The sequence below is a fragment of the Diabrotica virgifera genome, chromosome 4, assembly GCF_917563875.1.
Source record: "Diabrotica virgifera virgifera chromosome 4, PGI_DIABVI_V3a".
Taxonomy (NCBI): domain Eukaryota; kingdom Metazoa; phylum Arthropoda; class Insecta; order Coleoptera; family Chrysomelidae; genus Diabrotica; species Diabrotica virgifera.
In genome coordinates, this window is record NC_065446.1 from 58,728,341 (window position 1) to 58,747,140 (window position 18,800).

Genomic DNA, 18,800 nt, shown 5'->3' on the forward strand with positions numbered 1-18,800 from the left:
TTACTCAAATAGACTAAACCAATATAACCTTAAAATGTTTATAAACGGGTAGTATGCTGATGAAATGTTCATTTGGTAGGTAATCGGGCAAGATCCTCGTGTGCATTCGGTGACTTTCGTCTCGATAGGGATGCGTTCTCACGTACGTATCAGAGCGTTACTTTAGGTAATACATATCGAGATACGGGAGTTCAACCATTAATGCGCAAGCGTACATGTCAAAAAGATGCGTTACGTTTACGTATTTGTGTGCACAAATCTCCCTATTGTCTCGCGCTCGTACTTACAGTAGACTTTCAATGCGTCCGGCAAGGTAAAAAAACTATTAAAACTCTCCGCCTACTGAGACAATATTTTTTGATAGTAGGCCACTGTCCAAGTAACATAGTTATATAAAATTCAGCTTTTATACTTTAAGGAAGTACTATAATATTTTACAAAACTTTGCTACCTGACACCTGCTTAACTAACCACGATCCAAAGTCCGTACTAGCTGATAGTTTTTAGCTGTGTTGGGGACATGCTCAGAGAATCTTTCAGCTTTTATTAACCCATTAGTTCCTAGCGTTACAATTATGTAACAGCAAAGTGGTGCCATCTAAATATATCCTCTATCGCATACATCGCAAATTTTCAGTTAAAAACAGGTTAGTTCTGGTCAGGACGTGATATTGTTTACATTGTTTTAAATGCCCGATTTTTTTAGAAATTTGTTTTGAATCTGCGAGGTGATGAAATATAAGAAAAAATAAAGCTTCAAATAATGGACTTCGTTGATAAAGAATAAGTATGTAAATCTTATTTTGTATAATAAAGTTTATACTAGAAAACAAATAGTATAAGAAAATGTAAATAAATATTTTTGGTGTAAAAAATATTGATATTTTTCGTATACAGGATGTCCCGGAAAATAGTGCGTTCCTTTAAGGTATGGAGAGAATACACAATTTGGAACAAAAAAGTCCTATACCATTTTTTTCTAAAGTTAACCGTTTCCAAAAAAAAAGTTAACATTGTTTTCCATATACCTGTATTTTAATGTTTTGGAAATTTTAATAAACTGGCAACATCGTACGCACTACGGAATAATAACATAATAAGAACTCGTTTGTGATTGTGATTAACAGTATTTAAAATAATCCAACCTAATAGTAGGTAATACTTATGTATTTACTATTTGTTTACTAAAATTATTTTCTTTTGAAATGTATTGAAATACCTGTTGCATAATTTTAAACGAATTACACATCTTTTAACATAAAAACACGGCTTTTAACTGAACTAATATTATGAATTTAGTAAGGTTTAAATGGGTTGAATGCTGAGTATTGCTGAGGGCTTTAACTGAATTACATAGTTTTAATAGTTTACAGTGGAACTTAAATACACCAGATAATGTCTCAGTAATTGGTTTACTTGTGAACTGAAATAACTAAGTTGTACTTACTTGAAAATAATTATTATACCGAATTAGATGTTTCAAGTAACCTTTCACAAACACCATTCATAGGTAATAACATAATAGGTAATACACTCACTATTCGAAAACATTTTCGGCATTGACACTAAACAGGATTCTTTAAAACCTGTGTACTATCTATCTTCTATCTATTTATTTACATGGGACTGTCTATGCTTAAATTTGCGTACCGCACATAGTTTTCAGATTTAAATTTGCCTACCAAAGTACATTTTAATTTTTTGGTCAAACGGTTGCATTTAGAAAAAAATGTTATAAGAGTTTTTTGTTCTACATGGTGCCTTCTACCTATACCTTTAAGGAACGCACTATTTTCCGGGACACCCTGTATAATATCACAAGAGAGAAAATTTTGCCGGCAATATTTTCGACTGGTATTAAAGCTTGTTGCCTGGCAATTTTCGCGAATTAAATTTTGACTTAAATCACGAGACGTCAGTCGAGTGATTTTGTCAAAATTTCATAAGCGAAAATTACAAAAATGAAACAAACTTGAATGGAACCAGGAGAAAATTTTGCCGGTAAATAATTTTCTCTTGAATGATATTCGACAAGACTATTTCACGAGACAATTAATGCACCATATCAACGAAATATAATCTTTATTTATTTGTTATTACCAGACACTTTCGTGACGGATCTGTCATAATTTTGTCGCTGAGAAATCACGTCGCTAATGAGTTTTGTCAGTAGGAAACGAAGCGTTGCTATGCCGTTTTATCAGTTAAAAACAGTCTAGTGAAATAGTCAAATAAAAAAGTTATTAGGTTAGGAAATTGACTGTTACATATTTGTAACGCTAGGATGTAATGTAGCATATTCTCCAGTTATTTTGTAGCAATATATTATCATATGTTTTGTTTTCATTGTATGGTATTTTTAAATAGTAACATTTTTTCGAAGTAATGGTATGCAGAGTGTTTATAGAACTTAAGGGAATTTAAAAATGCAGTATGTACCTACTAAGTTGTTTTATATCAGAGGCCTTGCTGCAGTTCATAAAAGAGGCCCGACTATTCAAGAATCTATTGATATAGACTTTGGAGAATACGACAAGATAAATGACTCCATAGAGGAAGTTTATATAGCGCCACCGGATCCGGCTACTCTGACGGATGAGGACGTGGACGGAGATTTGAAGAATTTGAGAAAACGTCAACTACTTGCCGATGCAGAAGCTAGAACTGCTGATGGAATTATTACAGGAGAAGATATCGCACCTTTAATAAAAAAAAAAGAAATAACTCAAAAAACACAGTTTGTGGGAATTTGCAGTCAAGGTTTTTAAGTTTTGCACAGTACAGGTTAAAAATTAATTTCACAAAAATCATACGGGTTAGAGGAATTCTAAAGGTTGATGTGGAGAGTTTAATTAGTAAGCTGTTAGATTTTAGTCAATGCTAATCCTCGCGTCTATTTTTAAGGGTGCAAATGTGTTGTTCTTTTGATAGTTTATAGTTATTTCACTTTATGATTAAACATATATTCTGCACCGATGAAATAATTCTACATGATGCTCTTTTATTGCTAAATGAACTGTCATGTAAAATAAACAATTAGGTTTGTTGCAGTTTTGATGTAAAAACTTTGAGTTGACACTGAATTAATCCTAGTTGTTTCTATATTTTCTTAAGCACAAAATGAATTTTCGTTTTCTTTATAATAAAATACTGATTATTCGTTTATTTATCTTTATTAACAAAATTGCCTGATTACAAAATTAAACTAAAACATAAGTAACACTATAATAATACAATGAAAAGATGTTAATACATTTTAAAAATAAACCGAAAATATAAAATAGATTGTTTCAAGAAACTTGTGTGGCTACTCTCAAATATGGCACAACGTTTATCTTAGAACTATGAATTAAAAAAATGATTAAATTATTGAATTATAAAATTGGGAGTAAAAAGACGGAATCAATCCTTTAGGTAGCAATGCTTGCAAATCTTTCCGTTTGTTTGTACTCAATTTTTGTTTTCCTGTATAGGCGGGTTTGAGTGCTATTTCCGTTATTGATCCTATTTTTTTTTCGTTTGTTCCTTACATCTACCTGTTTATAAGTCTCATCCTTGTATGATGTCTTATAAAAAAATATGTAGGATTATCTTTGTTCACTTGTATTGCTTTGATTTCATTTCAGTTAACATTTTCTCCCTCAGTATTAATCGTAAAGTTATACCCCAATTCTTCTTGCAAACCTTTTAAATCATAAAATGATTGGTAATTCATCCCGTGCAGAATTAAAGGTGGGTTCGATTTTCTAGCATTCCTTGTTAAAGTTACATATTGGTCTGGAGTGTAAATAGATCCAGATTTCAAGCTCTTTTTAACTTTTTTCTTAATAAGACTGTGCACTTGCACACTATCGGCTTCGTTCTGATTTTTCGGCCCCTTATTAAAAATTTTTGTGTAATTCTCTTAATTTTTAACGTGTGCACAGCGAATTAATACAGCGACGTTATATACAGTCAGAAAAATGAAAGAATACCCATGAACGAACATATAAAACACGCTGTATTTTCCTGTCACCGTGTCACAAAGAAAATTGTCCAGTGCAAGTACATGTAACAATAATTATTACATGTACTTGCGCTGGCCAATTTTTTGTGTGACACGGTGACAGGAAAATACAGCGTGTTTTATATGTTCGTTCATGGGTATTCTTTCATTTTTCGTACTGTACTTATTCTTGTTTTGGTCCACAGCAAATGTCTGAATAGAATACGACTTCTTTTTCACCATCTCCCTCTTCACTTATATTTTTTAAATAGGCCCATATGCAAGAACCGATTCCTATGGAGCCTCGTTTTGCATCACATTTAGATCAAAAATAACAGTTTACATTTTTATATGCCTGTTTAGATTCTTTGTGTCAGTTCCGACACCTTTAAATTGTAACAGTTCAGTTTTGATTTATAATAAAATGAAGAAGACTGACCTGCATGACATTGCAGCACAGCTAGCTACTCTTACATTTTGGCTGACTTTGTTTCGGTCATTTAATTTCTCAGCCCTACTCCAGATTTTTTTCTTCTAAATTTGATTTATATTTTTGCTCCAGGTCTTTATTTTCATTAACATTGGAATTGTTATAGGTATTACACAGATCGCATTGATCTTTTTTTTTGGTTGGAAGAAACCGATATTAAATTCAGTAGTAAATATTTTATAATAGGTAATATATGTACTAATTTCTTTATTGTTCCGCTCTTGTTCTAATTTAAAATCATTGTATAAATCTTTAATGGTTTTGCTGCCTTCTATGTATTCTCTTGAAGTAGAAACGCGTAGGCAGTGAGATTCAACCCTTGGTAGAGAATTAATATGCCCCTTGATGTCGGTTATCAGTTCGGGATCATTTTTTCTGTGCTTGCCATGTTTTCCTCTTAAATCATCCAGTGCAAAACCATTTGCATCAATCTTAGTCTGTATGTAAATATCATGCGGTCAGAAATATCTAAAGTTGATTTAAAAAATGTTTTGCACACTCTAATTTTGACATCATTTATAAAAAAATGGAAAGCCTGGTTGCATCGCCTAGGATTCTCAGTGTTTGTGTACCTGTACTTAGGTTGAATATCATCCGTACAAGAATTTATGTATGCTCTTTGTTTTAGCAAACTGCCCAATTCCCAGAACTTGCACAAAATACCATATCTGTTTGCTGTATTGATATTATCGGAGCATTTAAGTCTGCACTTTTCGGTACAAGGCTCTTTCAGACAACGAGCGGGGATAGTTTTTTTTGTATTTTTTGACATAGATACGTAAGTTTACTATTATTACGTAAGATACTATTACTGTTTGATAGAAACAAATAAAAGCCTTAATTTATAATAAAAAAATGTGTATTTATACATATATTAAAGTAATACAAATTGAAACTTACTTCTTCCGTAGTTTCACATTTATTATTAACGGGTTTTTCATTGATGGAATTATTATCCAATGAGAAATTTTTCGCTATAATCCAAGTATTTTTGTGCTCTAGACTAGAAGACGCCACTCTAAAACAAGAGTATAAATATTATACCGGTTAGTTAGACAAGAAGCTGATAGTCAACAAGAATCTAATTAAATTGGATTATCAAAAAATATGTATATAAGTATCAATGCAAACATCAAACCATTGCATATTAAAAGTATTACTATTACAATAATTATTGTTGATTTTATAATAAAGTGAAACAAGTCAAAAACGTGAAGGTTTCTAACTACCTATCTAATAAAATAATAGTAGAGTATTGAAATAATACTTATTGTACTTTACTAATTTTTTAAATTTTTAATTAGGAACTGCATAAAGTTGAAATAATACGGCACATAATAAGAAATAATTTCTACTAAAATGAACTAACTCATAAATGAACTAACAAATCTTCAACTAGTTTTCTAATAAAGTGAAATAAATCTGAAAGAATACACTTTTCTAAAAAGCGATAGCAAATAATATACTTACTCGTTAGTAAGACACAGAATTGTTTCTTATTGTATCACTTTCTTTGAAAATACCGGATATCTTACCTCCAAACACAGCCGGAGTATAACTGAATTCCACCACTTTAGGAGTACCGGTTTGTGCAAAGGCGTTAGTAAAAAAGAGCGGGAAAATCATTTATCTCTCTCATTTTCATCATTTTAACCTGGCTGTTAAACGGAACAGGTTCTTCTCGTCTAGTTATTTCATTTTATGATTAAATCTCGAAAACCATGAATTTTGAGTTATTTCGCTTTTTTATTAAAGGTGCGATATTCTTATTCAGCAGTCAGGATCGATAGTATATAACATTTCTTTGACAAATAATATCGATATTAAACAAAATTATAATAACAAAATTAAAATAATGAAATTCCAAACAACAAAAGAAGGCGTTGTGCTGGCACATTCTGCAAAAGTTCAACACGCACGATGTGTATAAAATGTAACATAGGTGTCTGTATTGATTTTTTCGTTACCTATCACACAAATCAAAAAGCTTAAATTCCGTTGTCTCTATTTTCAGTTTTTAAATAAATAGAACTGCTTACAGTTATAATTTGCATTTTTTTCACCCGTTAGCTCCTAGCGTTACATATACAGTGTGTCAATTTTAAAACTTACAATGGCTATATCTCACGAACAAAAGCTGATATCGGAAAATGCTTGAAACCGTTTCTAGGATAGTAAGGGGGAACTAAAATGACATGAAAGAGAACTCACCCCCATCAACCCCCTAGGCCCCACCCATCACAACCAAAAAAGTTTAAATTGCAAACCCCTACTTGTGATACATCATTGAAAAGGCTATAAAAAATACTATTCAATGGTATAAATAATATTTATACAGGGTGAAGCAATAATTGTGAAACTTTGGCTTAAATGAAAAATTTAATAAGGTTTTGTTGAATTACAAATTTATTAAAAATGTCAATTAAGTAAATATTTAATGTGAATTCCGTTGTTTGGTAAACAATAATACAGTCTATTTTCAAATTCTGCACGAAATTTAGCAAATGTTCTAGTAATAGTGCCACATGTTTGAGTAATTCTTTCTCGCAATTCCCCAGGTTAAGCAAGTTGAGTTGTATAAACAACTGATTTAGGGTAACCCCATAGAAAAAAGTAATATACTATCCTACTATAAAAAGTACTATCCAATGGTATAAATAATAATTATACAGGGTGTTAATATCAGCTGGCTTACTATGACTTTTGTATTTGTAATGCTATCTCCCGGACTATTATTTTAAATAATAAGTGTCCGCTCGTACTTTTTTTTGTTAATTAAAACTTAATTAGCCATTTTTGCCTTAAATTAGTTTTTTATAAAACTTAACTTGCGTCACTTGGGAAATTGCGAGAAATAATTACTAAAGCATGTCGCCCTATTACTAGAAAAAGCATTTGTCAAATTTCGTGCAAAATTTGAACATAGACTGTATTATTGTTTACAAAACAACGGAACCCACTTTGAACATTTACTTAATTGACATTTTTATCAAATTTGTAGTTCAACAAAACCTCATTAAATTTTTCATTTAAGCCAAAGTTTCACAATTATTGCTTCACCCTGTATAATTATTATTCATACCATTGGATAGCATTTTTTATAGTCTTTTCAATGATGTATCACAAGTAGGGGTTTGCAATTTAAACTTTTTTGGTTGTGGTGGGTGGGGCCTAGGGGGTTGATGGTGGTGAGTTCTGTTTCATGTCATTTTAGTTCCCCCTTACTATCCTAGAAACGATTTCAAGCATTTTTCGTTTTCAGCTTTTGTTCGTGAGATATAGCCATTGTAAATTTTAAAATTGACACACTGTATGTAACATCATATAATGAGTGATTTATAAATTTGAATGCGTAAATTTATTTATTTTTATGTTTTCTAATAAAGCTACTCCCAAAAAAATATTAGCATCACATTAAAAACTGCGCAAAATAATCTGGGCACTAATGGGTTAAATATAGAATGCCTAGCGGCCACGGGCTCTTGGGCTACAAATATCATACATCAAAATAGTGTGCTTAATTAAAGATTATTGTTATAATAAATATATATAATAAATTTCTGGCAAATGCTATAAAACTAGAACACAAAGTTACATAAATTTATATTTTATGTTGGATATATATGACGCTTTGATGTAGTATGACGTATATAATTAATATGAGCATATGAAAACCGGAGTGAAACTTTGTACAAAAAATAGCATAAAATGATACAAAAGGGGCAATTAGGGTGTTTTACTTTAAATATTTTTATAATGAGTTTCAGTTAGAGCTACAATAATATAAAGTTGTAAAAGCGTAACAATTTGAACTCCTAGTAATTAAAAAGTACACAAATAATGATCTGCATTCGATAATTCCGTAAAGTTATAATAAATATTCATTTTTAAATATTCACGGTATTGAATACATACAATAGTCCATTTGCTCACGGTTTTTGCTCCACATTTTAAAGAACACCTTCGATTGACATGAAATTTCTCAAACACATAGCTAACAGGTCAAAAAATGCGATATTGGGCCGATGTATGCTTTTGCCCTGAGGGTGAGTTTCACCCCTTCCCGGGGTGAAAAAATCTATAGCTATATAGGAGACATGATGTTTCAGAAGTCAAACGGTGTAAGTCACATTCTCCCTAAAAATGACTTATGAAATGTAACACATATATTATTATACAGTGTGCTGGAGTAAGTGTTACCCCTCCCTATTAACTTATTTATTTTTAGCAAATAAGCAAAACGCTCGGACAGGTCGATTTTTAAAATATTCATAGTATATTATAGCATCAACGTTTTGAACTTTACGCGACCCCTCTTCAACGATAGGCATAACTTTGATTTTTTTTTAAATGGGAAAGTACCTTACGTGACACCTCATTTAAAACTTTTGAAATACTGATTACAAAAATGTATAACACTAATCTTTTTTGAGAACATAGGCACACAATTTTTTTCGAATCCTGGAAAAACTAATAGGTATTTATAAAAAATTAAACGCTTAATAAAAGATTACATTATTACCGAGGGCTGAAAGTCCCTTAGAATAACTAAAAAGTTATTTTTTGAATGATATATTTGACATTAAAAATCACACTAAATATTCCCTTGTTTTCACCCCCATGACTTATTAAAATAAACATCATAGAAGTTCTCAGGGACTTTTGACCCCCGATAATACTGTAATCTTTCATTCTGCTTTTAAATTTTTAAAAAATACTTATAGGTTTTCTCAGGATTCGAAAATAATGAATGAATTTGAAAATATTTCGACCGAAATTTTGCGCCTACGTTCTCAAAAAAGATCAAAATGTTATAGATTTTTGTAATCAGTATTTCAGAAAAGCTTTTAAATGAGATGTCACATGATGTACTTTCCCATTTAAAAAAAATCAAACTTATGCCTGTCGCCTGAAGAGGGATAGCGTAAAGATCGAAACGGTGAGGCTATAATATACTATAATTCTTTTAAAAATCGACCTGTCTAAGCGTTGTGCTTATGTACTAAAAATAAGTACACTTATTCCAGTGCACAGTATATACTACTATTATAATTTCCTTGTTTGTATTTATGGATATAATACTTATATTATGATAAATAAAGACGGTTTATTTATTTTTAATGACTCCTTATTTTTCTGCAACTACTTTCACAAACATCTTCTTATCTTATTTTAAACATTTATTGACTTGACATTTATTGACACCGATTGGCTTCTGAGGCATCATAATTGAGGAGATTAGATGCTAAGGGGTACAAGTGACAAAATATTGTAAACTGAGTTGAGTGCAGAAAATAATACTAGATAGTACTAAAAATTTAGTGTCAAAGAGATACAGGTGAATTAAACTACTGGTGGCGATATACCGCAGGTTCAAGTTTGACTACTTATGAAATATTTAAAAAGAGGTTGCGGCAAACAGGTATAACTACACTTGTATCCCTTTGCCTGTACGGCGTTAGATATTATTTTTAGTGAATCGTTTAGCATCTTTGCAAATCAAGCTCTTAAAAAAGTATTCAAAATAAGTGAAATAACACAAAATGTACAGAAAGTATTTTTTCATAATTAAAAACATTTAATATTTACGTAATTTTTCTTTTATTTTACTGTAGGAAATTCGTAAACTATACCCTATTCCACGAACATACGCCTGTTTTGGATCACTTCGACAACGAATATTTTACTCTGCAAAATAAGAAGAACGAAAGTAAATTGCAAATTACATTGTTGTTTATTGGAATAATTATTAGCGCCATTCACTTTCGCACTTCTTATGTTGCACAGCAAAATATTCGTTGTCGAAATAATCCAAAACAGGTGTATGTTCGTGGAATGGTCCATACATAAGTGGCAAAGAGAAACAAGTGCAAACTTGAAGTGCGAGCGTGTATTTGAAGCGGGGTACAAGTGCGAGCGTGTTTTTTTTTCAAAATTTCAAATATTTTGAATGAAATTAAATACTAACTTTAAAAATGCTTTTACAATTAGATAAATAAAATATATAAAGTGAATTCAAAATAAGTCCATAAGTGATTAATTTGCTGTAGAAATTGCTATATTTTAACCTTGTTCTTGTTTTTCGCAACTAAACTATTTTATCACTTGTACCCCTTAGAATCTGGTCCCATCAATTGTTGATTTTCGCGACTATAAAACCAAATTGCCCCATTGCATAACGGGATACTTCTCATGGCAGTCAACCTATTAACATATTACTCATAAATGACTTTTACACTGTTCAAAAAAAACTTCTGGCAATAGTCACTCAGGATTCACTGTTTTTCTTTCAGACGTCAGGAAGAGATAACGCCCTTCTCGGCTTCCGAAAATCGATCCAAACCAAAATTATCTTTCCCTCTTTTTTTCAACCAATCATCTTTTAGTCATCTAAAAAGAAAAACCCAAAATCCCGAGTTTTCAAGAAATTACTTTCGCCTTTCTACCAAATTTGTTTGAAATAAACAAACCTAACAATGAGCTTGCATAAATTAACTTTCTACAAGTTCCCCGAGTTTGAGAATCAATACCAGACACTATAGAAACCGATAATCACTTATATTTTTGACAATAATAACTTCTAAACGGCTTAACCGATTTTGATCACTATACATTAGTTTGAAACGTATTGACAAGTAGTATCTTATGCATCTAAGGTCAAGTACGATTACTGAAGCTATTACAGTAATTATTGAGCTTGAAAAACCGTTTTTCCCATAAGAAATAGATTTGATCATACTTTTGAAGCCTATAACTTAAAAATTCGAATTTTCCCGGATATAAGGTATACACCGTTAGATTTGTCTAGAGCCCTTCTACAAACGTTCAGTTATTGGCGTAATTCGTAGGTTGAAATTTTGAGTAATTGTCGAGAAACCAAAACTTTCAAAGTTTAGTTTTTCAGTTTTTCGGCTATACTGAGCCGTGTGTATGTCTGATACTAACAGCTTGAACACCATTTGACAGCTTTACTCAACGCTATTGATTTGATGTATTTACTGTTCTCCTGTCTCTTCTTGAACCGAAGATATATACCGCCAAAAAATATGCCGTTTTGTACCTACCAAGTCCTATAGCTGGCTTATGGGTAGTCAAAACTTACAAACTACACCGGTTCTAAATCGGCCCTCTCCCTCTTCAAACATAGAAAAAAAAATTCAGATCGGTTTAACTTTTCCACACACATACATACATACATATCCACAAAACATTTTACCTTTATTAAATAAAAATTGACTCATATTTCTGAGCTCGGTAACTTTTGAACGGTACAACCGATTTTCAAAATTAGACATGCTTTGAAAAGATAGTGATCGCTTCTATTAGAAGCCGTAAAGGTCGGAGTTAAATTTTCGAAGTTTTTGGGAATTTTGGGGACAAGAACGAAAAACAGACCCTAAATAGGAAGGGCCGTAAAATCCACACCCTTGGACCAAAATGGATGGTTGACATATGAGTGGGTAAGTCTTTTCCTAAACTTTAAGATGGGAGTTGGCCCAATTTTCAATTCAGTCAGATTTAGAAAATCGAAAATTTCGTGTATATAAATAGTGTCGCGTGTAGGGGGTGTAGGTGTGCACCACTGGCGAGAACTGCCGTTCTCTGGTAATAATAATGGTAGTGTTGCCCAAAATCGGTCTTGGTCTTGCAGTCTTGGTCTTGTTCTTGCGTTTTCGCAAGACCAAGACCAAGACCGTCTAATTTTAGCAAGACCAAGACGAAGACTTACCGTGCAAGACTTGAGCAAGAACAAGACTAAGTCTGCGAGACTCTTGCGTCTTGCAGTTAGAACTGAGGGTCGTTTTAGGGAGTATATAAGTTCGGCTATATTCTTACATACTCTATGAGAAACAAAAAAAAATTGTAACAACAATTTTGAAAATTGGACTTTACGAACAATACCATAAACATACATAGCGAATCAAAATATCTATTAAAAGAACACTCGACACATTTGACATGTATTCAGAGGTCATTATTATAATGTAAAAATAAAATTTTTTAGTAAATCTTTCTTAGCAGCTGACTTCTTTGCTCTGAAATTAATTGTCCTGGTTTTGAGAATAGTCGTCTTCTAATCATATTCATATAAAACAACATTACTGCGTTGCGACGCCTACTAGGTCTGGATCCCGCATATGAAAAAAAAGTTGATTAATAGCAAGCTGAAAATTTGTTAATGGCTTAAGGGTATCTAGTCGGACAAACTTTGATATATAGGAACACTGGAACATGGGAAGTTTTAATTGTGGAACAGGTTAAAAATTTGGAACGGTCACAGCACGAAAACGTCACATGCATTTTGTCCGACAGAACTTCCAATTGATTTGTTACCCTTTTATTAAGCTCTCATGCAAAAATCAGACTGTTATTTATCACCAAATTGGAATTATGAGCGTAACACGTAGAATATGCCAAATGACAGGAATTACGACAGGTGATAAATATCAGTCTCGTTTTTGCATGAGATTTTAATGAAAGGGTAACAAATCAATTGGAAGTTCTGTCGGACAAAATACATGTGACGTTTTCGTGGTCTGACCGTTACAAATTTTTAACCTGTTCCACAATTAAAACTTCCCCAGTTCCAGTGTTCCCATATATGAAAGTTTGTCCGACTAGACACCCTTAAGCTATTAACAAATTTTCAGCTTGCTATTAATCAACTTTTTTTCATACACGGGATCCAGACCTATACAGTAATATCGATTATCGTATCCAAACTTTTAAAAAAATGTCACTTTAGCACTTATATAAATTTACATAAATAATTCTTTTCATTATTAGTTTTCTAGGAATCTAACCAGAAATCTTATCAGTATACATTATTATAGTAAGACTATTATGTATTGTTTCGTTTGCACAGTCAGCAGAAACAATACATAATAGTCTTACTATAATAATGTATACTGATGTGTCCTGTGTTATGAGGTCACTCGGCTAAACAAAATTCTACCGAAACAGCGCGGCTATTATTTGTAAGTATCATATACCAGACAAAAGTATAGAGATAATGCCGGATATCGTGTAAACATAATACCGAAATATTATTTTAACGATCACTTCTCCAAGAAATTAACGCGGTCATTTTTAATGTCTCAAATTTCCTAAACCTGTTGTCCAATTTAAGTGATTTTTTTTATATTTGTCTTAATCTTTATAAATATTGCAGCAATAATAGATATTGTTGCTAGACAGGTCAATTATTGTCAGTGTATACCGGGTGTACCAATCAAACTGTGTTGTTTCTCACTCTGTGGAATATTGTAGCATTATACTAACTTATTATTCTAGCATGCAATAGCATACTGAAATTAAAGCCCAACTATAGCCTCATATTTTCTTAACATTATGTTTTTTATTTATTCACTTATATTGGATAATGCAAAAGTTAGGTACTTTTTTAACTAGCCATGTTTTCATCAATACAGAATGTTTTTAAATAAGTATGGCAAACTTTAATGGGTAATTCTACACGAAAGAGTAATGACAGTTTGCTTCATAAACGTTTACTTTATAAATACTTTGTTTACCAAATAGGGGGGAGGGTTGAAATTATTCTTACAAACTGACGATTTATTTATTGCTCTAAAACCGGTTGAGATTTGCAAATGAAATTTTGTGGGTTTTAAGAGGTAGTTTTAACTTTAGTTAGTTAGAACATAGGCAGGGATCAATTAGATCGTGGGTTCAAACCCCACCTGGTGTCAGTTGTTTCGAAATATAATAATTTGGCTAGTCTTTACTATGGCTATGATATTCAAGCTTAAAATGTACCTCTTTGTTACGTTGTTCGAAGATATGCAATAGGCTAATGGGCAACTGCGAGACTTGCAAGACTCTTGCTGCAAGACCAAGACCAAGACCAAGACCGGGAGCGCAATACCAAGACCAAGACCAAGACCAGGTGTACTGCGCAAGACCAAGACCAAGACTGTTTAAGTCTCGTCTTGGTCTTGCATTTGGGCAACACTAAATAATGGCAATTATGTTTCGGCTATCGGCTTTAGCTCTATCAGCTTCTGGAATCTGGAATTCGCACTCTAACACTTTGACCTACTTTTTTAACAGGGAATATTTTATAAGAATGCTTTAACATTCTGTCAGATTCTTTTACAAGTGACTCTTTAGCAAGATGCCGAGTCTTCTGAAGTTTTGTCAATTGCAGTGCCATCTTTTTCGTCTCACTTATTTCCTTTAACGCCAACACTGGCATTGTCTTCTTCATTGAGAGCAATTATCGCACACGAATTATGTTATATTCGACTGTTAGTGTTACCTGTATCTTCAATTCGCGCTAACTGGGAATCCTCGGTTGAACTGTTGAGTTCGATATCACCAGGGTGCTTTGCTTCATCATCAGTGTCATCAGAAAGATCTGCTATTGTCTCTTCTAAATCTTCTTCTGATTTCGGATAAAGTACCAGGAGGTAAGGATGTTTTTAATCCTGCTTTAGCCTTTTGTATTTAATACATTAAACAGTGTATTTAGTACGGTCTTTAACGGTCAAATATTGGAAAACCTCTAAATTTTAAAGAACCGCTTGGATTGACATGAAATTTGGCATACACGTAGCTAAAAAGTCAAAGAAAAAACGATGAAAATCGAATCGATGAAACTTACAGATCATATAAACACAACATAAGTAAAATAATTTGTGGAGCGGAAACGATTAATTTCATTTAAGTTGCTAATTAGGGAGTGGTATTCCCGATTTTTTTTACCAAAACAAAAGGCACCAACTTTATTTTGAGCGTAACTTGCTTAAATTAATTGCTAGAAACTTTTTGTAAAAACAGAAATAAAGCTTTTTGTAAACACTTTAAAAAAGTTATAATGGATTTTCCCCAAAAAGTGCTTAATTTTTTGGATATTTCACTTCGAAATATTATGTTTGAAATTTTTTGAATATTAATCTATTTTTCATTGGCTGTAACTCTGGTTCTACGAGGTCCCGAGACCTAATGGACACCATTAGAGGCTATATTTTTGCTAAGAAAATTTTTTTTGACAAAATACTTACTTTTTGAGTTATTTGCGAAAAACCGTCTAAAAATGTAGTTATTTTGTTGAAAAATGAACATATTCACTCGCAAATAACTCGAAAAGTGTTGACTTGGGGAAAAAGCTCTATAGAACAAAAGTTACTTAAAATTAGTCAGTTTATCCATTTCCGGACTTATTTTGAACATATATTTTTTCACCCCCAAGAGGAGGTGAAAATCACCCCCAGGGCAAAAGCACACATCGGCACAATATCACTTTTTTGTTTGACATGTAAGCTATGCGTATGCCAAATTTCATGTCAATCCAAGCGGTTCTTTAAAATTTAGAGCAAAAACCGTGAAAGAATGTACTAATTACAGAGTGGCCGCTTCCGACTACAGATTGACTTACACTGTGGTATGCGCTATTCGCTGTATTGAACTTGGGTAGGTATACCTCGTCCAATTTACTTACCGTTGCACGTCATCCGCGCCATAGCCTGTGACACGATACCAACACGAAATATTTAGGCGGTGGGTGTGTTCTTTTTTAGAATCAAAATTATTCTAAAGGGGAACACACCTACCGCCTAGATATTTCGTGTTGGTATCGTGTTACAGGCTATGGCGCGGATGACGTGCAACGGTAAGTAAATTGGACGAGGTATATGTCACAATGACTAATAAACCTTCCTATACACTCCGCAAGCTTCCTTGCATTTAACGATATTGCAATTTATCACATTTACCGTTCTAATCCGGGATTTATTAATAATTACCGGTCGATGCGATTAATTCTGGCATATTTATTACTTTTACCTCGCTATTCGGTTTGTATTAATAGTGACCGGTAATTATTAATAATTTCCAATTAATCATACTTACCGTAACATATACATGACTATCTCTAAACGAACTGAAACAAATCCGACTGCTAGTACCGAATTACAACAAAATAACACGACATGGATGCTGTGGCGGCATCTGGACAAAACAGTTGAGTTTTACTTTAATAAAATTAAAAATAATATCAGAAATCAAACTTTTATTAAGAGCAATTTTCTGGTAACGCCTTCTTGTTTTCTACAATTTACAAACCAACCGAATCCTGAGAAAGGAAGGCCAGGGGAGATCTATAAATTGCATCTCACTTCCTGCCTGTTCAGCGTGGCAAAATTCCAACGAAAACTTGGTCCCGCATACTCAGTTAGAACTAAAACTAATAGAAAATAATTTATTTTATATTATATTACATATACGTATATTTTGTTTATTTAAAACCGTAGAGAACGAGTAATAGGTTTTTCCCGTGATATTTGCTACAAAATAAAATTTGTTTTATTTTCAAAAAACTACTATTATGTATTATCCTAAATTTTACATTTTAACAATCGAAGTCGATATCATTTTGAACGCATACAAAATATATGTGAATATAATATATATTTGATTATATGTGAACATGAACGGAGTGAAAACGGAATCTTCAGAAGTCGATACAACAACGAACTTTATCAACTTTATAAGGAAGCACCCCTGTCAGACTTCATTAGAATACAAAAATTGCAATGTGGCGGACATGTGATAAGAATGGGAGACGATAGGCTACCAAAAAGAGCACTGAATGCTAGAATGCAGGATGCAGGGAAAGAGACCGGTTGGAAAGCCAAGAAAACGCTGGGAAGACACAGTGAACAGCGACTCACAAGCCCTTTTAGGAGTCCGTGTATGGAGAAGAGCAGCCACAGACAAGCAAGGGTGGAGGCAAAAAATAAAGGAGGCCAAGGCTCAATTTGGGCTGTACTGCAGTAGAAGAAGAAGAAGACATGGCCTCCTCACGGATCGCATATTGTCAGTTAAAACACATAGTCTAAATTCTTTTTCATTAAAGATATCAGAGAAAATAAAAAACAAAATGTTTACAAATTATGAGAGTACAACATAATTTCGATTTATAACCATCTTTGTACCCCTTCCTTCCCACAGGGTGTCTCAAACTTCTTGTTTCAGTTAAAACCCATGGTAGTGAAAAAAATCGTCTATTTTCTTTGTTTCTAAAGACATCAGGGACACTCAAAAACAAAATGTTTACAAAACATAAGACTACAATACGATTTTAATGTATACTCACAGCTGTACCTTGTCTTCCCTATGGGATTTCTGAAACTTAACATAAGAAAAACATTTATTTTCTTCTACCTCGTATAAGTACAAAAAAGAAATTTGAGTAAACTTTGCCCAGGTGTGTAAACACCAAAGAAGAATCTAAAATAATAAAAAAAACTTAGCGGAATCCGCTAATATGCTTATGAAAAAATCAACTATGAAAATGAGCATAATTTTAGTTGATGCATAACTTTTGAAACTATGTTCATCATAAACAAAATAAAATTTAAGTTAATTTCATGTTGGCTTCTATGTTTTCTAATCTACACATCTTTCGTTTATTTAGACATACTATTATTGTAAAAACACTCCACCTAAATGATTTCGTAGATAACTGCTATTATTCAAATGTATACAGTATTGGAAAACACAAAAGACACTTGTGCGCCATTTGAAGTCGAGTTCAAACACCCAGTAATCACTGTGGCTGTGATTTAGAATTGCATTCTTATTTCCGAGGCAGTTACGGTTCAGCTCCAAAAACTATAGTAGTTCGTAAGATCAATTCAGGAACGTTGGTTTTCGTTTCAGTGCCGTTTTACTTCTAATTTAAAGGGTTATTTATATTTAAATTTTACTAAATCTATTTACGACTACATTTATTACGGATAAAATACTACATATATAGTATACAGTATACAGGGTGCGGCAGATAAACGGCCTATTAGAAATACCTCGAGAACTAAGACAACAGAATCATGAACATTGAAATGAAGGGGTTTTGAAGAGTGATCTATTAATAAAATATTTCCATCCGGTTATACCGAAAGTTGCTTAAAACTTCGTTTTTTTAAATGAGACGTTTTAAATTTTTGGATTTTCCTCAATATCTTCGTTCTTAAAATATCAGGTTTTGTAATGTTATACAGGGTAGTTTAAAATATAATTACGGTTTTTTCTTAATTTCGTAGCAATATTCACACCCTGTAGAATTGTAGTAGTTTGACATCAAAAACTCTATTTATGTTCAAATGATTTTTAATATAGTCTACGATTGTTAAGAACTGTTAGTATAGCTAAATTTTTAACTTTAGTATACAGGCTTGGTTGAAACTAGGAACGAGTATTTTAAGAGTTTTTTCAATGGAACACCCTGTATTTTAGTATTGAAATGAAATGATATTTTACGGTACTCTTTTATTTCATAATCATCTCCTATACCTAACTGCTTTA

General features: G+C 32.4%; 1 protein-coding gene across 1 annotated transcript in view; it reads right to left on the bottom strand.

Moving 5' to 3' along the window:
• Positions 1 to 15,973, bottom strand: part of LOC114332274 (transcription factor Dp-1) — a 487,697-nt gene extending 471,724 nt beyond the window's left edge. The window contains exon 1 of the mRNA XM_050648210.1: positions 15,937 to 15,973. Within this exon, the coding sequence (XP_050504167.1) occupies positions 15,937 to 15,958 (22 nt within the window). The 5' untranslated portion in view covers positions 15,959 to 15,973. The remainder of the gene's footprint in view (positions 1 to 15,936) is intronic.
• Between the last annotated feature and the right edge of the window lie 2,827 nt (positions 15,974 to 18,800).